The sequence below is a fragment of the Staurois parvus genome, unplaced genomic scaffold (genome assembly GCF_062004578.1).
Source record: "Staurois parvus isolate SC_StPar_1 unplaced genomic scaffold, SC_StPar_1.0 ptg000316l, whole genome shotgun sequence".
NCBI classification, from domain to species: domain Eukaryota; kingdom Metazoa; phylum Chordata; class Amphibia; order Anura; family Ranidae; genus Staurois; species Staurois parvus.
In genome coordinates this window covers 37,253-63,272 of record NW_028318112.1, presented here as the reverse complement: position 1 = coordinate 63,272, position 26,020 = coordinate 37,253, and the positions used below count along the sequence as shown (strand labels likewise).

At 42.6% G+C, this 26,020-nt stretch overlaps 1 protein-coding gene across 1 annotated transcript in view; it reads left to right on the top strand.

Annotated features, from left to right (window-relative positions):
- LOC149457504 (putative ATP-dependent RNA helicase DDX47) overlaps window positions 1-26,020 on the top strand; it is a 59,039-nt gene that overhangs the window by 6,619 nt on the left and 26,400 nt on the right. The window contains exon 2 of the mRNA XM_089683608.1: window positions 11,561-11,654. Coding sequence (XP_089539734.1) covers window positions 11,561-11,654 — 94 coding nt within the window. The remainder of the gene's footprint in view (window positions 1-11,560; window positions 11,655-26,020) is intronic.

Here is a 26,020-nt window from a genome sequence, read left to right as displayed (position 1 = left end):
ACTATTACTCAAACTTATTCCACTCAGTGTTTTCTCAATTTTGACCCAACTTTTCTCCGGGTTCTGAATGCAGTCGAAAATTCTTGCGATAATCCCTGCTTTGTAATATCTCCTAAAATCTGGTACCCCCAGTCCTCCTCTTTCTTTACTTCTAGTCAACGTTTCATACCCTATTCTAGGCTTTTTATTCCTCCATATACATTTTATTATAATTTTCCTCAGTTCTTTAAAATATGCCTCTGGGAGTTTGATTGGGATCATTTGAAATTTATATAATACCTTGGGGACAATTACCATCTTTATCAAGTTTATACGACCTATCCACGATGGATTTCCATTTCCCACTCTCCTCAACTCCTCCTTAATTTAATTTAATAACATTATATAATTAGCTTTATAAAGGTTTTTATTTGAGGTTGATAGTTTTATTCCTAGATATTTTAATTCTTTGTCTCTCCAAAGGAAAGGGAATTCCTCTTGTAGTCTTTCTTTTTCACTGTTTTTGAGATTTATGTTTAAGATTTTGGTCTTTGTCGGGTTAATTTTCAGATTCGACAGGTCTCTGTACTCCCTCAATGCTTTCATTAAATTTGGAAGTGATGTTCTAGGGTTTCCAACATAAAACATCAGGTCGTCCGCATAGGCCACTACCTTGTGTTCTCTATCGCCTATCTTTATTCCTTTTATGTCTATGTTCTTTCTAATCATGGACAGTAAGGGCTCCAGTGATAACACATATAGCAGTGGGGACAATGGGCATCCCTGTCTTGTACCATTTGACATCTTAAAGTACGCTGATCTTCCTCCATTTACCATTATGGTAGCGGTAGGCCCTCTGTACAACTCTCCAATCCACCCTCTCATTCTATCTCCCACTCCCAACTCTTCCAGAGTTTCCATCATAAAACCCCAACTCACTCTGTCGAATGCCTTCTCAGCATCTATCGACATCGGTATCATTGGGGTTTTCCCTTTTTTGCCCTCCTGTATAAGCAACAGTGATCTCAGAGCATTATCTCTACCCTCTCTTCCCGAGACAAACCCCACCTGGTCTCCATGTACCCACTCCGGCATCAGCTCTTTCAGTCTATTTGCCAGAACCTTTGCATATATTTTAGTGTCTACATTCAGCAGCGCTATGGGACGATAACTCGCACATTGTGAGGGATCTTTATCTTCTTTCTGTATCAATACTATATTCGCCTGTAAAGAGTCTCCCCTTAGCTTCATCCCGTTCCCCAAGGCGTTCATATAAATCTTCATTTTGGGAATTAAAAGCTCTTTATATTTTTTATAGTATTTGGCCGTATATCCATCCGGACCTGGGCTTTTCCCTCCCGCCATGCTTTCTAGTGCTAATTTTATTTCCTCTGGGGTTATTTCTGCCTCTAGAGAGTTCAGTTGTGTTTCTCTTAATTTCGGTAGGCCTGCCTCCTCTAGGTATGTCTTTCTTTTCTCTCTATTTACTGTTTCCGTTTTCCTAAACGTATCCTGAGGTATAATATTATACAACTCATTATAATACTCTTTAAATATTCTAGCAATATCCTTGGTTGAGTGTAAAAATTCCCCCTTGGGGTTTCTTATTTTCTCAATATAATTTCTATTTTTCTTCTTTCTTAAAGTTCTCATTAAATACTTTCCCGGCCTATCTCCCCATCTGTACCTTTCACTTGTTATTTTATTAAAGACTCTTCTTTTTTTTTTTTTCCTCCTCCATTACATTCTCTAATTCTTCTTTCTTAACCTCTGCATTATCTCCTTAGTTCTTTCCCTTTTATGCACCTGTTCAAGATCATATATTTCATTTAATAATCTATTTATCTTTTCTCTCCTTTCTTTTTTTCTTTTTTGCCCCCATTGCAATAAGTATACCTCTGATGTAAGCTTTATGTGCTTCCCACACCATTGCAACCGACACATCCTCTGTTTCATTCTCATCAAAAAACCATTCAATTTCTCTCTCAATTCTTTGACCAATCTCTTCCTCCATGAGAAGTGCCTCATTCAACCGCCATACATAACCTTCTCTCCCTTTTCTACCCCATCTTAACTTCATAGCAACTGGGGCATGATCCGACAGTGTGCTTCCTTCAATTTTTACTTCTACCACCCACTCTATCACTCGATGTTCTACTAATATGTAATCTAGTCTAGAATAAGTCTGATGAACGTGCGAAAAGAAAGTATAATCTCTCTCCTTCATATTCCTAATTCTCCAGATGTCCACCAACTGACACTCATGCATCAATTTCTTTAACATTCTCAAGGATTTGCTTTCCTCCCTCCTCACAGAGGAAGTGGTATCTATCCGTGGGTCCATACAGATGTTAAAGTCTCCCGCTACTATCATACACCCACTTTTAAAATCCATCAATCTCTTCAGCACTTCTCTTATAAACCTCTCTGGTCTCTTATTTGGACTGTATATATTTGTTATTGTACACTCAATTCCCTGTAGTTTACCTCTTAAAAATAAAAACCTCCCCTCCGGATCCGTTAATCTCTCCTCCACCTCGAACCTTTTATTCTTTGCGAAGCCTATAGCAACTCCTTTTGCTCTTTTAGTTGGTGAATCCGCATAGAACCATGTTGGAAAATGTCTAGTCTTCAGTCTAACCTTTGACTCTATCTCTAGATGTGTTTCCTGCAAAAATACCACTGAGGATTTTCTATGTTGAAGTTCTTTAAATAACCTGAATCTCTTTCCTGGGCAGCTTAACCCTTTTACATTATAGGTTATATATTGGGTTTCTTCCATCTTACTCTTTTCCTACCGTCTCCCTCTTCCTCCTTCCCTTCCTCTTTCTTATTCCTATAGAGCGTTTTTATCCCTCTACCCTTTTCTCTCTCCCTCTCTCTCCCCCCCTCTCCCAATACTCCCTCCATTCCCTTTCCTCTCCCCCCCCCCCCCCCCCCTCTTTTTAGGCCTTTACTTTGCCTAACCGTCATTTGTGGAAATAGCATCCACCTTTGACTTAAACCTTAGGGCTTCATTCTTCCCATGGACAGCCTCCCCTCCACCCGGATCCCCCCCTTGACCCCCTCTCTACTCATCTTTCTATAGGAGGAAACAGGAGTCAAGCTGGAGGGACAAGGGAAAAAAAAAAGAGGCGATGAAATGGGAGCAAGGAGAGAGAAAGGGGGGAAAAAAACACACCTCTCTCCCCTTCACTCTCTTCCTCCCCGCCCCTCCCCCATCCGTCTCCACCCCTCCCTTCCTTCTGCTCTTTCTTCCCCAGATTCTTCTTCCCAACCCTTTTTATTTCAATTTTCTGCATTTCAAGTCTATTGCAAAAATTTCTCAAGTCCTCTGGGAACCTCAAATGGGCTGTTATTCCATTTTTCCATCCTATTAAACACTCCGGAACTCCCCATCTATATTGCACCTTCTGTTTTTTCATCTGCTCCAGCAAAGGCCTCAGAGCTCTCCTCCTCCGGAGAGTCTCTGATGCCAAGTCCGCATATATTTGAATATCCATTTCTCCATACTTTATTACTGGTTTTCCCTTAGGCTGGCCATACATTATACAATTATCTGCAGATTTTTGGTTTATATTTACCAAAAACCATATAATAGGAGGACAAACCTAAACAACACTTTCAGTTGTATCCAATTAGGCAGGCCCTTGCACTACATAGTTGAAGGTAAATCTAAAGGAAATTGGGCAGAAAATCTGCAGATAATTGTATAATGTATGGCCAGCCTTAGTGTTCCTCCAGATTTTTTCCCTTTGTTGTAATTCATAAAATTTTACAAGTATGTCTCTCGGCCTGTCTTTCTCATGATTCCCCTGGAGTTTCCCGTTTCTAGAGATTCCTTCTATATTAGTCCTTTCGATTTCAGAGTTTCCCATTATAAAGTTCAGTATTTTGCAAACCATCTCTTCTAGTATTTCTCCTTTTTAAACTTTCTGGTACCCCTCTTATCCTTATATTTCTCCTTCTTTCTCTATTTTCTTGAATTTCCACCTTGTACTGCAATTTTTCCTGAGCTTTTTCCATATTTAATTATCTTCTTCTCTATTTCGGAAATAATCTGGGTCTGGCTTTTAACTTTCTGCTCCGTTTCTTCCACTCTCAACAACAACTGCCCCAGATCATTCCGAATTTTTACCATTTCTTGCTTTATTGTTCTCTCCAGGTCTTTGAACATTTCTGTCATCTCTTTTATTTGGGATTTGTAGTTCTTTTTCTGTCTCTATTTGTTGATTACTGATATCCAATTCCATTGACTGTTTAGGACTATTTTGCATACTTAAATCACACTCTCCTTTGTCTTCTCTGCTCCGGGGCCTTTCTGGGGTCACATTTCCCTGGGATGTGTACTTTTTAATTGTCCCCGTTTGTGTCCCTTTAGGCCCGGTTCCCTTTGCACTTTTATTTTTCATTTCTTCTGTAACCTTTATTTTCTCTTATAAACTTATACTTTGCAAAACGAAGAAATTAATAAGGTGTAGAAATAGAATTCCCAGCTTTGTCTTCCCACCTTTCTGTATGCCTTTGCCTGCACCTTACGTTCTTCTCCTTATTTTTTATTCTTGTTCTCTGGGGGTCCCCCCCTTTTCTTTCTCTCCCTGCTTTCCTCCAACTCTATACAATTTTTGTGTTTGGGGCCACCGCCAGATTCGCTCACCCCTCCAACGCTTCTCGTGAGACGGCTCCAGGCTCCTTCCTCCAATTCCTTCAGCAGGTCCGCTCTCTTCCTCTCAGGGGGACCCTCCAGGACTTTCCTCCATGCTCTTCTTCTTTGTCTTTGTTGGGGAGGCTCCCCATCAACCACCTGTTAGGGCTCCCTGGATTGCAGGTCGTCCGACAGAGCGGAATCTCTCCTGCTCCCTGTCAGCCTCCGGCTGGGCGGCTGGCTTTCTTGCCTCCCAGAGGTGCACTGCGGCCGGTCACATGTCCCGGCCGTGCCTCCCTGTCACCCGGCAACCAGGCTCGGCATCCAGGCTCAGCGTCCCTGCCTCACTCCGCTGGTCTCCGCTCTCAACTCCGGGGAGCCGCTCAGCCAGAGGAGCCCGCCCGGTTGAGGTAGGTCTCTACCCTCTAGAGCTCCATCTGCTAGGGGGGAATTTTAGAGTCCAAGGGGGGGTCAGTCGGAAGAGGCCCGTGCGGGCCGCCATAGTCGGGCTCCGCCCTCCCCCTAGAAACACATTTGACCCCTTTTTGATAAGAATATGGTATAGGATGGAGGGAAATGGCTCATTATATTCTGGAAATATGTGGGGTAAATATCCAGGGAGATCCACTAAAATGCTTATTCTATTATTTTGAGCCCAACTTGGAAGTATGTAGGAATAAAGTACTGTATCATTTAATCAGTGCAGCAAAGGGTTTGATACCAAAATTCTGGTTAATGGCAGGTGTTCCGAAGATGGTGGATTGGATAGATAGAGTGGAAAGTACTTTCAGAATGGAAAAACTGAGATGCTTAGAAGAGGATAAGACAGGAATGTTTAAAAGAATATGGAGTGTTTGGAGGAAATTTTTAAAAAACCAAAACTTATACACCACTAACTAAAGCTAAGGAGGTAGCCTAAGAAGTTATAGTGATATTAGATGGAATAACAGATATGGAGAAATGAACACAGATGGAGATAAGATTGTGACGATGTGAGGGGGGGGGGGGTTGTGGGTTAAAGAATGTATTTATATTATGGAAAAATGAGAAGTATATTTTGGAAGAGGGAAGATGTTTTAATGTTTGTATAATTACAAAATAAAAAAAGAGGAATATAGTATAGGTATTTTTCAAAATTCCCCCCCCCCCCCAAAAAAAAAAAAAAAAAATTCCACCCTTTATCCCCACGTAGAAAAATAGTTGTTCTTAAATTCTCGAACAGGTCAAATGTTTTCCTATGCATGTTTATTATGATATTCCACCCATATTACCCAGGTAGAAAAATAACTTTTCATATTTTTATCACAAAGGGGTCAAATGTGTTCCTAGGCATGTTAAAAAAACAAAAAACATTTGACCCATAATCCCTATGTAGAAAAATGGCTATTCCCATTAGAAATGGGTCAAATGTGTTCCTAGGCATGTGTGATATTCCACCCATAATCCCCATGTAGAAAAATAACTATATCCATTTTCTTAGGAGAACATGTCAAATATGGTCCTTGGCATGTTTAACCATGATATTCCATCCATAGTCCCCATGTAGAAAAACTATCATACTTACAATAGACATAAAAACACAGGCATGTCAAACTGAACAAGATGTATTATCCAAACAACATCTGAGTCCATACGATGGAACCCTGGATGACCAACTGGCTAACACGTTTTGAGGACACAACCTCTTCCTCAGAGCCAGAACTATAGGAGTCTGCACTTCTCTTTATATAGGTTACTAAATGATATCAAAAGGGCAACGAAGTTGACAATTGCGAGAGCTTGGAAAACTCCTCTTAGTTTTGAAGCTGTCAAAAACCGGATGAATTTCATAATGGTTAATGAAAAATTGATGGCCATATTGTTGGATACCCATACAAAATATCTGCAGGTATGGCGTCCCTGGCTGGATATAGCTCAACCTTCGAGATTCGACCAATCCCTTCTTTCGATATGAGGATGGATTCTGCCGTGATCACCTCGGAGCCCCTCTTGGGTTTTTTTTTTTTTGTCCGTGTCTCTCTACTGTTTGTCTTTTTCTAATCTATTGTCCAAACTGTTCTTAATCATATTTTACGGATTGAGTTTACTGTTTTATGTGCTACATCTGTAATACTATCCATGTATCCTAGACTTCTTTATGTACCTAAGGTTTGGAACATGTGTCCTTCTTCGGAAGGGCCTCTTTTCGTGCCTGTCCTGTCTTCTATAATGTTGATGCAGCAAAACTTTCTTTTGAGCTTACATTATTAATGACCCACAAAGATTTGCCAATAGTTCCTCACCAACTCCCTCCTTCATCCTTCCTTCCTTTTTTTTTTTTTTTTTTTTTTTTTTTTTTTTTTTTTTTTTTTTTATGAAGCACCTAATGTAAATCTTTCAACTTATGCCTCTATCAATGGATGACTTGAATTGGCTTCCATTTATCCGGTACAATTTATATTTGTTGGTCATTGAATCTGTGATCCGAATGTTTGTTTATCTTTGCTTCATCTACAATAAAACTCTTTGTAAAAGAGTTAAGGCAGTCACATGACCACATCTTGCATGCAATACTGAAAATGTCAATTCACCTTTGCTAGTATGCAGGATTTCCCATAAACCGGAAAAACACTAGGGAAATCAAACATAAAAAAGCCTCACACCCCGGTCACATCAAAGCCGATTTAGAAATGGTGTGACGTACAGTGAAGATGCCGATTTTCCTTGCGATTTGCAAGATATGTGACACGGATATCTATGCAAGTCGCCACAAAAGTAGTACGTGTACATCTTTAGAAATCGGTGTCAGAAACGCACCTATGTAACTGCTCTAATAGCAGACAATAGGGTGCGACTTGGCATACGATTTGCAAGTCGCATGTTATGCAAATCACATGCCAAGTCGCACTCAATGTGGCCGCTATTAGAGCGTTCATATTGGTGTGGTTCAAACTTGGTCGGAGCCGCAACAATTTCTAAAGTAATGAATACACTACTTTTCATGTGATTTGCAGAGAGATCTCTGTCAGATGTCTTGCAAATTGCACTTTAAATCGGCATGTCCCCCGACTTTGAAATCATGTGACTTCACTGCAAGTCACATGATGTGACTAAGTCGCACCACTTCAAAATCTGCTTTGATGTGTAAGTCGCACCACTTCAAAATCTGCTTTGATGTGATCACATTGGGTGAAATTTGGCATGCGATTTGCTTGCTAGGCGACTTACAAATCGTAGGCCAAGTCGCACCCTATTGTCCACTATAGGCTCCATTCACATCCAATCTGATTGTGAAATCGTGCAACTTCACTGTAAGTTGCCCAATTTCCAAATCTGATTAGATGTGACTGTGGTGTTAGCCCATGGTCACATCGGGTGCAATTTGGCATGCGATTTGCAAGTTGCAGGGCATGCAAATCGCATGCCAAGTCGCATCCAGGGTGCACGATTTCAGGTGCGATTTGGGAATTGAAATTGTACCTGATATTGGATCTAATGGATGTGAGTGTCTTAACGTAAGCGTTTTGCTGCAGCACAATTTCAAAAGTACTTCTTGTCTAACGTTTTCTGCATTTTGTAGCAATTTTACATATAGACTACAATAGAAATTGCAATGCAAAACACAATTGAAAAAACAATAACTCATTGGTAAATCTACAGAAAACACAGTGAAATTGCCAACAAAAGGCACAATTTTAACTCTCATCTAGTGTAAACCAAGTAGGCAACTCAACAAAGGAAATCTTTGAAGGCATGCAGTATCTGCATGCTCGGATAAGGGTCTGTTATGAATTTGGGGGGGTTGGGACTCCATGCCATTATTATTATTTTTTTTTTTTAATCTCTCTCTCCCCAAAAGGGGGTGGAGTGCAAATCAATCATTAGTCCAGGCCCTTATCTCATCCCATCCTTTTGACATTCACATAAGGTGCAACTTTAAAGGTGTTTGAACAGACAAGGCCTCATTCTAATTCACATTCTAGGGATCATTTAGACAGAAAGCAAAGATGCTGCCACCAGCACATGTATGTTAGGGTAGTCACCCAGGGAGATCATGCAAATTCATTGCCGTGGTTGGGATTCAAACCGACAACCCTAGCGCTGTGAAGCAGCAGTGCTAACCACTAATCCACAGAGCTGTTGAACACTAATCCCACCTGTATTTCTGTGGTGTGAATCAACCTTAAGTCCCTGGGCAAGGTCAGTGTAACTAGCCAGATATCTCAAATGTGACACAAATGTTGTACTATGTTGCCAATTCAGATGTATGTTGGTTCTATGTATCCCAATACAAAGGATTGCAGGCGTACCTCGGTTTACCAACGCCTCAGTTAACGTAATTTTCGGTTTACGAATGAAAACCCATTGAAAATGCCTCGGTTTACATAATTGTTAATTGTTTTTGCAATACAACGTGTATGTCGATGCTGGTGTTTCAATGCAAATGCCAGCCTCCCTTTTTTTGTTTTTTTTTTTCTTTTTTTTTTCTTCACTATAGTTCACAAGCTTAGATGTCACTTTCCCCGAAGTTACAGAAAACTTTGTATGTGTTAATAAACTAAAAGGAAACATTGTTTCCTTTTAGGGATATAAATTCAAAGAAAACTTTCTCTTTTAGCTGGGGGAAGTGACCGCTGAATTTCTGAGCTATAGTGAAGAAAACAAAAAGGGAGAATTATATTTAAAAACCAGCACCATAATAAATAAAAAAAAAAAAAAACAGCGTGGGGTCCCCCCTCCCATCCACACCAAACCCATCAGGTCTGGTATGTATCTTAAGGGGTAACTCCACGCCAAAATGTGAAAAAAAAAAAAAACCGGCGTGCCCCCCCCCCCCCTCCAAATCCATGGCAGACCCTTATACGAGCATGCAGCCCGGCAGGTCAGGCAAGGGACGAGGGAGCGCCCCCCCCTCCTGAACCAAACCGGGCCACATGCCCTCAACATGGGGGGGGTGCTTTGGGGCAGGGGGGGCTCCTTCCCCCCCCCCCCCCAAAGCACCTTGTACATGGGGACAAGCGCCTCTTCCCCACAAGCCTGGCAGGTGGTTGTGGGGGTCTGCGGACGGGGGAGCTTTCCTGACCTGCTGGGCTGCATGCTCGGATAAGGGTCTGGTATGGGAGACAGACAGGGCTCAAGGAAGTTAAGGCAGGAGCATGTGAGCCCTCATTGGCTCACGGTGGAAGGCATATGGAGCGCTTAATTTCCTGCCGCCTCTAGAAATGTTTAATTGCCCTGCCTCCCTGTTAGAGCCAATACCTTTTTTGCTAGGCTCTCATTGGTTGTAGGTGGAACACAGGTGGACAGCACACTGTTGCGCCTCCCTCTATACTCGCCCATGTGACTCCACGGCAGCAGCCCATTGGCTGCTTACACAGAATTCCTCGGCTAGGACACGAGAGTTTCCATGTCCAGCTGTCAGCAGCACGAGTGTCACAGTCCAGCCATGAGGCGGTGGATCGCACATGCTGGCGTGCGCTCCAACTGTGTACTATCTATACTACTTATATCTCTCTGGATCCCAATTCAATTTACTTTATTTCATATATTTAATATCCCTTTCCAGCATCATCCAGCCCAATATAATTTTCAGAAAGAGAAGTGTAAGTGTTTTATGTATTATCTACCAACATGTGAATGTGTGGGTTTTTTTTCTTTTTTTCTTCTTCTGATTCAAAGATTGGAATCAGATGGTAATGGGTCATGTGATGTTCTCCGCCTTCGGGTGGACTTGATACAGCCCACTGTCATAATTTATTAGCCTTTTTAAGAGGAGTGCAGACTCTTGAAGTGTTGGCTCTGAGGAAGAGGTTCTGGCCTCGAAACGTGGATAGGTTAAGGGCTGGTATACCTGGAGGAGCCCATCCCTCCTTAAAGGTACAGGGACACATGTGATGCCCAGTTATACCAAAATGACAGCAAAGGCATCCAGTGCATCCAAGTTGGCCAACTACACAAAAAATGGCAACTGCTGTCCTAACCTATTACCAGCCTTAGCAGTAAGGTGCACATGGAAGGGCAATGCACATTGCAAGCAAAGGATTTCCCAGCAACACTTGCCAGCCAGCCTGCAAAACAACCAAGTTAGCCTTGTCTAACAGTAGGAGTGTCAGGAATGGGCTCCCCTGCTGTGTGGGCTGCAGTACCGGTGCTTGCCAGCGGGTGTGTCAGGAATGGGCTCACCTGCCGTGTGGGCTGCCAGCGTGTGCTTTCAGCAGCCAGGATCTCACTCCTGCAATCAAGCCATCACCTGAGGCTGATTGCAGGAGGTATATTTAAGCAGCACCAGGCCTGCAATCAGTGCCTTGGTGTTTTCCATGTGCCCTGTTGTCCTGAGCCTGTAATCTGCCTGCTTGACTCTGACTCTGCTAGAACTCTGCCTGCACCGACCCCGGTTATTCCTGACACTCTCCTGCCTGCTCCTGTTGTACCTTGTCTGCCCGATTGTTCCTGACCCGGCCTGCCTGACCTCCCCAGCCCTGACTACAATTGTACATATCTATTATTAGTTGGAGGTTTGGTTTTTGGTTGCATTTGCGTTTTGTATATTTGTGCTCCTAATAAATTTTATTATTTCATCATTTTCTGAAGCCTGCTGTTCCCTGTGTCAGTCCACACTTCTCTGGTCATACCTGGATCCCTGACAAGGGGGATGCCCAGGGGTGCGCAAAGCTTTGCCAAAGTCTTAATTACCTGACAGTTCCAGCCTATAACTCTGGGTCTGTGAATATCAAGTTTGTGTCCTGCACTTTTACTCCAAGCTATAGAATTTACAGGTAAGTCAAATTCTTTCTTGTACTCCCAGAAAAACAAAGCACCACTAAATGGCTTGGCTACCAACAGGTATTAACACAGATGGGGGTCTTAACTTGAGTATAGTTTTTGTGTTGTTACTGTGAACTGCAATGGTAGATTATGTATAACTAAATCCTTGCTTATTGTATTATATTTTTATAGGGTGTTACTGATGTGTTATGTGAAACATGCGCACAACTGGGATGGAAACTGCCAACAAAAATCCAAAATGAGGCAATTCCTGTAGCCCTCCAAGGTAAGAGATAATAGAAGAGCACCCATTTCCCTTCAGCATATAGAGTGTGTAAATTATAGTTTTTATATGTTCATATGATTTTAACCGCCGCCCGCCATATAAAGTAAAGACGGGCGCAAGGCGGTTCTCTCGTTCTGGGAGGACATCATATGATGTTCTTCCTACTCTAACCGCGCATGCACGGCTCCCGGACACAGCGTATCACCGATCAATGGAAAGAGCCGAAGATGTAGGCTCCGTCATGTGATCAGTTGTGTCCAATCACAGCTGAGCATATGTAAATAGGGAAATGCCGGTTAGCAGCATTTCTCTCCTCACGAGCTGTCACGCTGACAGCTTGAGAGGAGAGCCGGTAATCGGCATTCCAGAGTGGACATGTACACTGATCATCAGGGCACTGATGATCAGTGTGCCCTGATGATCAGTGTAGCCCCAGCAGTGCCACCTGTCAGTGCCCATCAATACCATCTGCCTGTGCCTCATCCATGCCACATCAGTGCCTATCAATGCCACATATCAGTGCCCATCTGAGCTGCCTTTAGTGTCGCCTATTGTTGCCAGTCAGTGCCACCTATCAATGCCATATGAGTGATGCCTTTCAGTGCCCATCAGTGATGCCTGTCAATGCCCATCAGTGCAGCCTATTGGTGCACATCACTGCAGCCTCATTAGCGCACATCAGTGAAGGAGAAAAATCACTTATTTTCAAAATTTTATAACAAAAACTAAGAAGAAAACATTTTTTTTTTTTTCAAGATTTTCAGTTTTTGGTTTGTTTACCAAAAAATAAAAAACCCAGAGGTGATTAAATGCCACCAAAAGAAAGCTCTATCTGTCTAAAAAAAAAAAAAAAAAAGTGATACAAATTTTACATGGGTACAGTGTTGCATGACCGTGCAATTTGTCATTCAAAGTGCGACAGCACTGAAAGCTGAAAATTGGCCTGGGCAGGAAGGGGGTTATGCCTGCAGGCAAGTGGTTAAAAATCTACTTTTCATAACTTTCACTTCAAAAAGTTTAAGGCTAGCCTCCTTTTTTTTTTTTTTTTTACTATTGTCCTTGGCTAATGGACCTCTTCTCTCTGAGAAGCATGCCTAACTATGGAGGTTTTTCCTCTTGTGAGACTGTTCCATCAGGATTTCTCCATACTCACTCCGACAGCTTCAGGTTCAACTGATGCTTTGGGGGGCTGTATACAGAATCCCCCAGATGGAAAAAGCAGGGCCAGCCTGTAATATTGCAGATATGCTCTAAATCATTCTGTAGGGGCTAAGGCAAGGTTTCCCTGTAATTGACTGTGTTCTGTTTTTCCATTTGGGGTGTTATTTCATGCAGCATGTTTACCCTCTCTGTAAAGTTCTCTACTTTGTAAAATGTGTCAGATTTTTTTTTTTTTTATTGATGCAACATTGTTGCTTGGGTGGTGACCTAGGCCCTTCTGCCTGCTGTTTCCACTGAGTATGCAAGAAGCATGTCTGCCCTGTACTACCTGCTTCTCCAATGACTGATACAGAACATTTTGTCAGTTCCTGGATTATAGCTGCTTCTTTCCTTGACATGCAAATACCCCCATGTTCCGCATCCATTTAATGAGAGCTTCACAGGTTATCACTTGGCAATGACAGAGTCAAGAAGCAGAGGAGCTGGGAGAGGGCCCAGTGGCATTTGGGCTATAGATGGCACCAAGGAAAACCAGCAAACTTCTAGCTCCCTTTCAGACACCTAATAATAAAGGGCCTGTCTGACTGAATGAATGTAGAACTTCAACTATGTCTGCTTTCTTTGGGAATATCTGCCCTTCTGGGGAGTATGACCCTGATCCTCCTTACAAATTATTGAGGCAGATAAGGTGAACTCCTAAGAGGATCCTGCAGATGATTGTTCATTTTGAGACACAAACTAAGGCTTTATGCCATATACTTTCTATAGTGAGCCCCCTTTTTCGATGCAATGCTGACTATTTATATATATATATATATATATATATATATATATATATATAGTACATTCACATCAGTCCCTAACCCTCAAGGAGCGTACAATCTAAGGTCCCTAACTCACATTCATACATACGTAGGGCAAATTTAGACAGGATTCAATTAACCGACCAGCATGTCTTTGGACTGTGGGAGGAAACCGGAGTACTTGGAGGAAACCCGCACAGGGAGAACATACAAACTCCAGGCAGGTGGTGCCGTGGCTGGGATTTGAACCTACAACCAGTACTGCCAGGCGGGAGTGCTAACCATTTAGCCACTGTGCTGCCCAGACTAGACCTTGCTTGGCAGCACTGAAATCTTCTCCGCATAAATAAGCTTATATGGGCACTAAACGGTGAAGTCCAAAAGACCTTTACTCTGCACATGCATGTTAATTTTGCTTTGCTTGAGGAATGACCAAATCTTGCGAATGTATTTACTCCTGTAAATATTTGGCAGAGTTGTATCCTATAAAAGGATACAACACACACACACAGTGCATCCAGAAAGTATTCACAGCGCTTAACTTTTGCCACATTTTGTCATGTTACAGCCTTATTCCAAAATGGATTAAATTCATTTTTTTCCTCCCTCAAAATTCTACAAACAATACCCCATAATGACAACATGAAAGAAGTTTGGTTTGAAATATTTGCAATTTATCAAAAATGAAAAACCACATGTACATAAGTATTCACAGCCTTTGCTCAATACTTTGTTGAAGCACCAATTACAGCCTCTCAAGTCATGTTGAGTATGATGTTACAAGCTTGGCACACCTATTTTTGTTACATTTCTCCCATACTTCTTTGCAGTACCTCTCAAGCTCCATCAGGTGGGATGGGGAGAGTCAGTGAACAGCCATTTTCAGATCTCTCCAGGGATGTTCAAGTCTGGGCTCTGGCGGGGCCACTCCAGGACATTCACAGAGTTGGCTTGTAGCCACTCCTTTTTGTTATGTGGGCTGTGTGTTTAGGATGATTGTCCTGTTGAAAGCTGAACCGTCACCTCATTCTAAGATCTAGAGCGCTCTGGAACAGGTTTTCATGAAGGATGTCTCTGTACATTGCTGCATTCATCTTTCCTTCAATCCTGACTCATTTCAGTTCCTGCCGCTGAAAAACATCCCAGCAGCATGATGCTGCCACCACCATGCTTCACTGTAGGGATGGTATTGGCCAGGTGGTGAGCAGTGCCTGGTTTCCTCCAGACATTACGCTTGGCATTCAGGCCAAAGAGTTCAATCTTTGTTTCCTCAAACCAGAGACTTTTGTTTCTCATGATCTGAGGGTCCCTCAGGTATCTTTTGGCAAACTCCAAGTGCGCTGCCATTTTGCCTTTTTACTGAGGAGTGGCTTCCGTCTGGCCACTCTGCCATACAGGCCTGATTGGTGGAGTGCTGCATAGATAGTTGTTCTTCTGGAAGGTTCTCCTCTCTGGCTAAGGCCCTTCTCCCTCGATCACTTATTTAGGCCAGGCGGCCCGCTCTAGGAAGATTCCTGGTGGTTCCAAATGTCTTCCATTTATGTATGATGGAGGCAATTGTGCTCATTGGGACCTTCAATGCTGCAGAAATTTTTCTGTACCCTTCCCGCAGATCTGTGCCTTGATGCAATCATGTCTTGGAGGTCTATGGAAAATTCCTTGGACTTCATGGCTTGCTTTGTGCTCTGACATGCACTGTTAACTGTGGGACCTTATATAGACAGGTTTATGCCTTTCCTATAAATTTGGAAAAGCGAGTAGAAGAGGTGGAAAAAGCACAGAGGAAGTTATCGTATAAACTGGAAGACCAATAGAGAAAGGAGAAATAATTTGAGGATCCGGGGCCTACAAGAGAGAAGAGGATTTGCTGGGAAAATAAAAAGTGTACTTAACCCCCTATTAGGAAGAACAGACACAGACCCTTTAAAACTGGAGACGGTACATAGAATTAGACGTCCTCCAGGAGTCTCGTCAGAATCCCCAAGATATGTGATTTATGCGTTTTCATAATTATGAAGAAAGAGCATTTGGAAAAAACTGCATGATGTCGCTGAAATAAAATTTGGAGAGACGAACTTGAAAATTCGAAGAAAAAGAGTACTGAAACCATTATTGGATCAGATGAGAAAGGAGTTTGATATAATTGGTGGTTCCCGGCCTGTCTGATCGGGTAGAGAAATGGGAAATCGGCAAGATTGAGATTCCCGAAGGATTTAAGACTTCTGTGAAAAATTTAGAATTACAGTATGTGGTTATAGTGGGGTGGTCTGAGGGGACCAATGAGAGGCCAATTAGAAGTGAGGAATGGCAGCAAGTAATTAGAAGAAAACAGTTGGATGTGGGGGGGAGGAATGGAGAGGTTGAACGGGGTGTTGTGTCTTGTCCTATCCCTTGTGGTGTGTTGTGTTTTTTTTTTTTTTTTTTTTTTTTTTTTTTCTCTTCCTCCACTCTCGTCGCCCTGCCCGTCTGTCTCTCCTGTGACCCTCCATCTGAATCCCGAGAAGAGGCGTGAGTAAGAACTAGAGTAGCAGCAGGTGTCTTAGGTCTCAATATAGCTGAAAGAAAGGAGAACCTTCTATGTTGAGAATAGGGGGTCAAAGTTGGTGTATATGCTCAGTCATACCTCAAAATAAGAATAACTAGTAGGGGGGTCCCACGCCAAATTCTAGGGCAATATATAGGGCAGGAGGGGTTTATGGGAGGGTGGATGTCCATGAGTTGAATAGTAAGTTCCCCTACCTATAAATGGAAATGCAGATTTAAAAGAGAAATGGATATTGGACATGAGTCTGATTTTAAATTATGTGAAAGGTCTAAATTCTCCGACTAAAAGACGTAAGATACTTAAGGAAGTCCACCAACATTTTACAGATGTGGCCTTTCTACAAGAGACGCATCTCTTATGATACAAATTTTAAATATTCAAGGTATTCTCCAACCTGGTACTATGCGGACTTGACAATAAAGGGGGCCAAGGGAGTAGCAATAGGATTTGCAAAAAAGAAAAATTGGTGGATCCAGAGGGTCGGTATTTTAGGATTAAGAATGAAATGGCAGGGGCAAAAATATACATTGGTAAATATTTATTGTCCAAATAAGAATCCAGAGGATTTCCTTCTAAATCTAATGGGGGAAAATTATGGAATTTAAGAGGAAGCCTAATCGTGGCAGGAGACTTTTAATTGGTGTTTGGACCCACGGATGCACAGAGTGAGAGAGGGGAAAAAAATTAAAGTTGAAAAAAGGAGTACATCTCAGTCAATTAATAGATATGTGGAGAGTAAAACACCCCAGAGATGGGGACTATACCTTCTTCTCTAATGCACACAGATCATATTCACGATTGGATTATGTATTGATATAACATAGGCATTTGGAATGCTTGGTGAAATCTAATATAGAGGTTATGTCCATATCTGACCACGATCCTGTAAGAGACTACAGTTGTGAGGAGAGGGAAATAAGGCAATGTGGAGATTAAATCAGACACCTATGTAGGATCCTGATATAGAAAAGAGTCTAAGTGAAAAATTAGAACATTATGAATGAAAGAAGGGAATTATTGGTGGCGACTATATGGGAGGCTCATAAGGTCTATATGAGGGGAATTTTGATTGCTGCAGGAACCAAAAAAAAGAGAGATCGAGAGAAGAAGCTAAAAAGGGTAATCAAAGATTTTATATAAACTAGAACAGGCACATAAAATAAAGCAGGAGCCAGATTTATATGGGAAGATTATTCTTAAAAGCGAAGAATTGAAGGACCTAATTGAACAGGAAGCAAAAGTTTTTAATAGTCTCAAAGAAAAGATACCAGTGGGGGAGTAGGCCAGGAAAATTTATGATGAAGAGACTGAAGGAAAAAAAAAAAAAAAAATCATTTGGATCCCACAAGAGTTTTGGGCACTGGACGAAAATAGTAGCACATTGACACGGGAGGTATTGAGTGTTTGGGATGGTTTACGCAAGTCTATGGGATGGAAATATAATTCATTGCTGTTGGTGGATACAGAATTTTTTCCCCCAGGGATGGGAAACGTCTCGGGGAAAATGGTTTAAGGATAGAAATGCACATTTGGGAGATGTAGTAGACAAAGGGAAGTTATACACTTTTCAAGAATTAAAGAGTAAAAGGGATTTGTTTTAGATGAACAGATATTGCCAATTGGGACACTGTCTCAACACTCCCTCAGCCGCTGAGGATGGTGGGGATCATGCTCCCATTAGAAAAACTGTTGAGCTCTAAGACCGGCTGTGAACATATATCCAGGATTTATAAGATCCTGGCTAAACTGGTGGGAGCTGGGACTCCATCGTTCTTGGAGATATGGGAGGGAGAATTGGGTACAAAAATGATCAACAGAAGAGGAAAATGTTTAAGTTAATGCATGGGGTGATGAACATGAATATAGTTGAGATGAAATATAAATGTTTGTCTAGATGGTACTGTACACAGTGTGGCACATAAACAGTGAGAAGTATCACCTTTTATGTTGGAGAGGATGTGGGGTAATAGGGACAATGGCTCACATATGGTGGGAGTCTTTCCTATAAAACAGAGGTCAGTAAAACAATATAAAAACAGCTTCTTATACCATATTAGCGCGGCAAAAATCTTAATCCCTAAGTTTTGGCAGGCCCAGGATCCTCCAATGAGGAATTGGGTAGACAGAATTGGATAGACAGAATATATTAATGGCATGGAGAAAGATGAAATGGAAAAAATCAGAAAGATTTGGGGTAGATATTGTGTGTGTTTAAAACATCAGAAAAACTTAAAAAAATTAAAAGTACCCCAGTTGCAGAGTCAGAGAGTTTAAATGGTTAAATCAATCTCTCTGTGTGTGTGTGTGTGTGTGTGTGTGTGTGTGTGTGTGTGTGTGTGTGTGTGTGTTTACAGTCAGGTCCATAAATATTGGGACATCGACACAATTCTAACATTTTTGGCTCTATACACCACCACAATGGATTTAAAATGAAACAAACAAGATGTGTTTTAACTGCAGACTGTCAGCTTTAATTTGACTGTAATTGCAGTCAATTACAGCCTGAAGTCTGGAACGCATAGACATCACCAGATGTTGGGTTTCATCCCTGGTGATGCTCTGCCAGGCCTCTACTGCAACTGTCTTCAGTTCCTGCTTGTTCTTGGGGCATTTTCCCTTCAGTTTTGTCTTCAGCAAGTGAAATGCATGCTCAATCGGATTCAGGTCAGGTGATTGACTTGGCCATTGCATAACATTCCACTTCTTTCCCTTAAACTCTTTGGTTGCTTTTGCAGTATGCTTTGGGTCATTGTCCATCTGCACTGTGAAGCGGCATCCAATGAGTTGTGAAGCATTTGGCTGAATATGAGCAGATAATATTGCCCGAAACACTTCAGAATTCATCCTGCTGCTTTTGTCAGCAGTCACATCATCAATAAATACAAGAGAACCAGTTCCATTGGCAGCCATACATGCCCACGCCATGACACTACCACCACCATGCTTCACTGATGAGGTGGTATGCTTAGGACCATGAGCAGTTCCTTTCCTTCTCCATACTCTTCTCTTCCCATCACTCTGGTACAAGTTGATCTTGGTCTCATCTGTCCATAGGATGTTGTTCCAGAACTGTGAAGGCTTTTTTAGATGTCGTATGGCAAACTCTAATCTGGCCTTCCTGTTTTTTTGAGGCTCACCAATGGTTTACATCTTGTGGTGAACCCTCTGTATTCACTCTGATGAAGTCTTCTCTTGATTGTTGACTTTGACACACATACACCTACCTCCTGGAGAGTGTTCTTGATCTGGCCAACTGTTGTGAAGGGTGTTTTCTTCACCAGGGAAAGAATTCTTCATCTTCCACCACAGTTGTTTTCCGTGGTCTTCCGGGTCTTTTGGTGTTGCTGAGCTCACCGATGCGTTCCTTCTTTTTAAGAATGTTCCAAACAGTTGTTTTGGCCACGCCTAATGTTTTTGCTATCTCTCTGATGGGTTTGTTTTTTCAGCCTAATGATGGCTTGCTTCACTGATAGTGACAGCTCTTTGGATCTCATCTTGAGAGTTGACAGCAACAGATTCCAAATGCAAATAGCACACTTGAAATGAACTCTGGACCTTTTATCTGCTCATTGTAATTGGGATAATGAGGGAATAACACACACCTGGCCATGGAACAGCTGAGAAGCCAATTGTCCCATTACTTTTGGTCCCTTAACAAGTGGGAGGCACATTTGCACACTGTTCTAATTCCTACACCGTTCACCTGATTTGGATGTAAATACCCTCAAATTAAAGCTGACAGTCTGCAGTTAAAGCACATCTTGTTCGTTTCATTTTAAATCCATTGCGGTGGTGTATAGAGCCAAAAATGTTAGAATTGTGTCGATGTCCCAATATTTATGGACCTGACTGTATGTATAAATCAGTGTAGCGCTAACAAAACTAAATATATATGAATGAATAATTAAATCCATAAATAAACTTAATACATGCTGAACAATCCCCTTATTATACACACCGGGGAAATAAACATAAATACATCAATAAATAATGTCATACGTGAATTCCCTCTCATAGGGAACAATCGTGCATATAGTGAAATAAAAAAAACATAATTCAATAAAGTGAAGAAACACACAATAGTGCACATCAACTGTGAACTAGCAATTAGTTAAAAAAGTTCCAAAGTCCACGATGCTTATAGTGGTCCTCCCACTTCACTCTCATGCAAAAACGTGCTGTGTACGTGATACACAAGTGCCAATCCTCCTATATCTGAAGTGCCCCCTCACCTCCTTACTTAGACCCCAGCAGGGCCAGCTCGCTTTAGGGATCAACCGATCCTGTAAGAACAGACTCCTCTCAGGATTCCCCACTAATAAAATAAGTGTTTAGTTGAAAAGTAATACACTCACATTTAAAACGTCACATCTCCAGCTTTTTACCACATGCTATGGGTGTACTGCATGGGTATATACAAAAGGTTATCCAATATGGCCCCCACGCCGGAAATGACGTCACCACGTTGCCGGAAGTTCCTCCCTGCGTACCGACGCGTTGCGTCACGTTTAACACATGACTTCCTCAGGGTAACGCCCATAGTGGCCGGGACTTCCTTTTATAAGAGAGCTGACACCCAATCATAATCCGGAGGCGGGTCTCCAGCGGCCATTTTATTGGCGTCAGTTACTCCCCTCCACATACAGACACCGACTCATACTCGGAGGGAGACTCCGGTGGCCATAATGTTGGAGTCAGTCTCATCTTAAAGAACTATAATACTGGATAACCGCGATGACATACCATATTACGATATCTATACTAAAACTACTCCAGGGGGAATAATATAAAAACACTCCTAAAAACTTTAATACTATATATACAAACTGTAAATCCCACCCTCCATACATATAAAGCCACAAACCCTTTTAAAAGAATGAATACATAATCATGAGCCCCCTAGTGGAAGAAACTAGATAGGGCATATAGTATAAAAATCCACACACAGGGGCTCACCATATAATAATAAAAAAAAATATATATATATATATATATCTCATCTTCACATAAAATATTAATGTGGATACTAATCGCCTATTATGCCACATTGACATCAATACATATTTAGATATATACATAACCTAATTATAAAATTAAAACTATTTTTATACAGAGGGAGACCTATTAAGAGCATGAATGTACTGTCCCCGTGACACCCATACCATAGGTTCACAAAATTACATGACCATGATAATTAAAATGCATATATGTACACTATCGATCCATATGGTGTGCAGATAAATTTACCAGATCGCTATGTATCCAAAAAAAATAATTAAAATATTATTACTATATACATGAATATAATACCACCAAAATAATGTACAGAGAATAAAAGTCACTAATAAAACAATTTAGATCAAAATCCACGTTCAAACCCCTCGGGGCCTGCGTCCTCATCTCATAAATAAACCTGGACTCTAGTTGGCTGAGGGAACGTACTTTATTAAGTCCCCTCTAATGACCTTTTTATACTTTTCAATGCCCCAAAATTTTAATGCGGAGGGATATCTATTATGATGCGTCAGAAAATGTCTAGACACATTATGCTTGGGAAAACCTTTTTTTAATGTTCTGCACATGTTCTGCACATGTTCACGTAGTCTCTTCCAAAGTGGTCTCTTAGTCCTACCCACATATTGGAGACCACATGCGCATTCCAAACCATATATCACCCCCTCCGTCCTGCATGAAATGAAATGAAATCTCGAATCGTAAACTCTCTTCCCGTGGAATTGGCTACAAAGGAAGACATCCTTTTTATTCTGTCTTTTTGTCTCTTTACAAGCAAAACAATTCCTACAGGGGGAAAAAACCTTTTTGATCTAAAAATGTTACTCCTTTCTTAATTCCCGGTGGGTCTACAATGTTTTTAACCACTTTATTCCTAATCGAAGGTGCCTTTCTATAAATAAATGTGGGGCGTTCTAATAAAATTTTATTTAAGATAGGATCTGCTTTAAGAACTGGCCAGTGTCTTTTAAAAATTTTTTCAACTTTTTTATAATGTACATTAAAATCCAAAATTATGGCTAGCTGATCATTAGCGTACGTATCTTTCACTCTATCCATCAACATTAATGATCTATCCATTTCTCCAATATTCTTTATTTCATTCTTAATATGTTCTGATGTATAACCCTTTTTCTCGAACCGTTCCCCAATAGTTTTTACCTGTTCCTCATAATCTACTTCTAACGTGCAGTTTCTCCAAAAAAGCACAAACTGGCCCTTAGGAATATTTAAAAGCCAAGATACATAAGGATCAAGTGAACCCTCCAGGTAGGCCTATAGTAAATGGTATTGAATCAGTGCTGGCCAGGTTGGGACATTACATAGATATATTTCTTCAACCGTTGGTTAAGAAGACTAAATCGTATTTACGGGACACCAAGCATTTAATTCAGCTGTTGAATAATATTAAGGGAGATCCTAATATCTATCTTGCCAGTGCTGATGTGGCGTCCCTATATACGATTATAGGACATGAAGATGCTATTGAGTCAACCAGCTGGGGTCTTGGGGATTATAGTGAGTTGTCCTGGACACAAAGAAACTTTTTTTAATGGAGTGTCTTGATTTTAGTTTGTCCCACAATTATTTCTGGCATGCCAAAAAGTTCTTTCAACAGATCAAGGGAGTTGCCATGGGAGCAAGATATGCACTTAAACACTTAAATATTAAAGTCGTCGAAATGGGACTCATTACTAAAACCTTTTTTTTAAAGAGGTAGACCGGAATGGGTATGTGTGTGTGTGTGTGTGTGTGTGTGTGTGTGTGTGTGTGTATATATGTATGTGTATGTATATATGTATATATGTATATATGTATGTGTATATGTGTATATATATATATATATATATATATATATATATATATATATATATATATATATATATATATATATATATATATAGTGTGTGTATGTATGTATGTATATATATATAATTATACAGTATTTATAAAGCGCCAATAGTTCACTCAGTGCTGTACATTACAAAGGGGACAGAACATGTGACAGAACAATACCAATACAACGCAAAACATGAGGGGATTGAGGGCCCTGCTCAATCTAGGAGGGAGGGGATAGTGGTACAGGAGGAGATAGCTGTGGGTGATGGAGTGGTAGTAAGAGTGGAGGAGGTCGGCAAGTTAGCAGGGGGTGGGGTAGGCTTCCCTTAAGAGATGAGTTTTCAGGGTGCGCCTAAAGGAGAGGAGAGTAGGTGATAATCTGATGGGTTGGGGCAGGGAGTTCCAGAGGATGGGTGACACCCTGGAGAAGTCCTGGAGGCGGGCATGGGAGGAGGAGACCAGGGAACTAGAGAGGAGGAGGTCTTGTGAGGAGCGGAGTGTGCGCGCTGGGCGGTACTTGGATATTAGGTCAGTGATGTAGTTCGGGGCAGTATGGTGGACCGCTTTGTACGTCAGTGTTAGGATTTTGAATTTGATCTGTTGCGCAATCGGAAGCCAGTGGAGGGATTGGCAGAGGGGGGTGGCGGAAACGGAGCAGTTGGAAAGGTGAATGAGTCTGGCAGCCGTATTCAGGATCGACTGAAGCGGGGATAGCCAGTGGCGAGGCAGGCCAGTCAAGTCGTGATATGATGAGGGAGTGGATGAGCCGTTTAGTGGTTTCTGGGGTTAGGAACGTGCGTATTTTGGCGATGTTGCGGAGGTGGAGTCTGCATGAGTTAGTCAAAGATTGGACTTGGGGCTGGAAGGATAGGTTGGAGTCCAGAATGACACCAAGTACTCTGGCCTGCGGGGCGGGTTTGATGGTGGCATTGTTGGATGTGATGGAGAAGTCAATGGGGGGTGGTGTCCGGGCTGGGGGGAAGACAAACTCCTGTTTTGGAGAGGTTCAGTTTAAGGAAGTGGAGCGACATCCAGTCTATGTCGCTCAGTAGGTGTGTGATTCGGGCGGAGACCGAGGGGGTGAGGTGGGGGGTTGAGAGATAGATTTGTGTGTCGTTGGCATAGAGGTGGTAGTTGAAGCTGTGAGAGCGTATGAGTTGGATAAGGGAGGAGGTGTAGATGGAGAAGAGGCCCAAGGACAGAGCTTTGAGGGACCCCAACAGAGAGGGGGAGTGAGAGGGAGGTGGTAGCATTATAGGTAAAGCTGAAGGAGCGTTGTGAGCCAGGAGAGAGCAGAATCTGAGGCCGAGGGAGTGTAGTTTTTTGAGGAGGAGGGGGTGGTCGACTGTGTCGAAGGCCGCAGAGAGGTCAAGGAGTAGAAGCACTGAATAGTGGCCATTAGCTTTGGCGGTTAGCAGGTCGTTGCAGAGTTTGAGTAAGGCGGTTTTGGTGGAGTGTAGGGGACGGAAGCCGGACTGTAGGGGATCGAGAAGGTGGTTGTCGTTGAGGTGAGAGCATAGGCGGGTGTAGACGAGGCGCTCGAGGAGTTTAGATGTAAATGGGAGCAGGGAGATGGGTCTGAGGTTGTTCGGGTCATTGGGGTCCAGGGAGGGCTTTTTAAGTATGGGGGTGATGTGTGCATGTTTCAGAGGGGAGGGGAAAATGCCTGAGGAAAGGGAGAGATTGAAGATGTGGGTGAGGGAGCGTAGGATTGAGGGGGAGGGAGGTCGTAGGAGTTGTGAGGGGATAGGGTCGAGGGGGCAGGTGGTGAGGTGGGTATCAGAGAGGATCTTGGAGACTTCCTCGATGGTAGTAAGGTCAATGGTGCGAAGTGTTGGGGGAGCTTCAGTATGAGGAATGTGGGGTGGAAGTGGAGGTCAGAGCAGTGGTGGGGCCGTGGGAGAGGGGTGATGAGGGAGTAGCTGAATGAGGGGGAACGGGGTTGGAGGGAGTTTGAGCAGCGAAGAAGTCCCTGTGGGTTATGTCGAGGGAGAGGGGGGATGAGGGGGTAGCTGTGTGAGAGGGGACGGGTTGAGAGGGCGTGTGAGTTGCGGCGATGTCCTTGCGATTTGTGTCAAACTTGTTTTTGAAGTGATTGGCAATCTCAAGGGCGGTGAGTGAGGTGCTGGGTGGAGGTGCGGGTGGAGAGAGTAGAGAGTTTAAGGTGGAGAAGAGTCTGTGAGGATTGGAGGAGAGGGTCTTGATGAGGGTCAGGAAGTAGGCTTGTTTGGCTGCATGGAGGGAGGAGGTGTAGGTGTGGAAGGCAGATTTGTAGCGGGTGAAGGCTTGTTGGGATTTGGTTTTGCGCCATAGTCGCTCCAGGGCACGACTGCGTCGTTTGAGGGTTTTGGTGTGATCAGTCTGCCAGGGCTGGAGTGGTCGGGGTCTAATGTTGCGTGTGGTTAAAGGCGCTAGTGAGTCAAGGGCTGTTGACAGCGCGTTGTTGTAGGCAGTCATAGCCAAGTCGGGGCAGGACAGGGGGAGGATGCTGTCATGGAGTTTATCAGCTGCAGAGTGGAGGGGGGCAGGGTTAAGGTTGCGGAGGTTACGGCTGGTAGTAGTGTGACATTTGGAGGGGTAGGCGTTGGAGGATGAGGAGAGAGAGAAGGTGATCAGGTTGTGGTCAGAGAGAGGGAAGGGGGTGTTAGTGAGGTTGTGGGGAGCGCAGCGGTTGGAGAAGACCAGATCAAGGATATTACCGTTGGAGTGGGTGGCGGATTGTATGCACTGTGCAAGTGCAAAGGAGGAGGTTAAGTGGAGGAGATGGGATGTATCCGGGTTGTCGAGGTTGACAGGAATGTTGAAATCCCTAAGGATGATTGTGGGTAGCTCAGAGGAGAGGAAGAAGGGTAGCCAGGAGGAAATGTCATCCAGGAAGCGGGGTATGGATCCAGGAGGCCGGTATATCACAGCAATCTTCAGGGGTGTTGGGGAGAATAGTCGGACACAGTGGGCCTCGAAGGAGGAGAATGATAGGGAGGGAGGGTTTGGGAGGACTCGGAAGG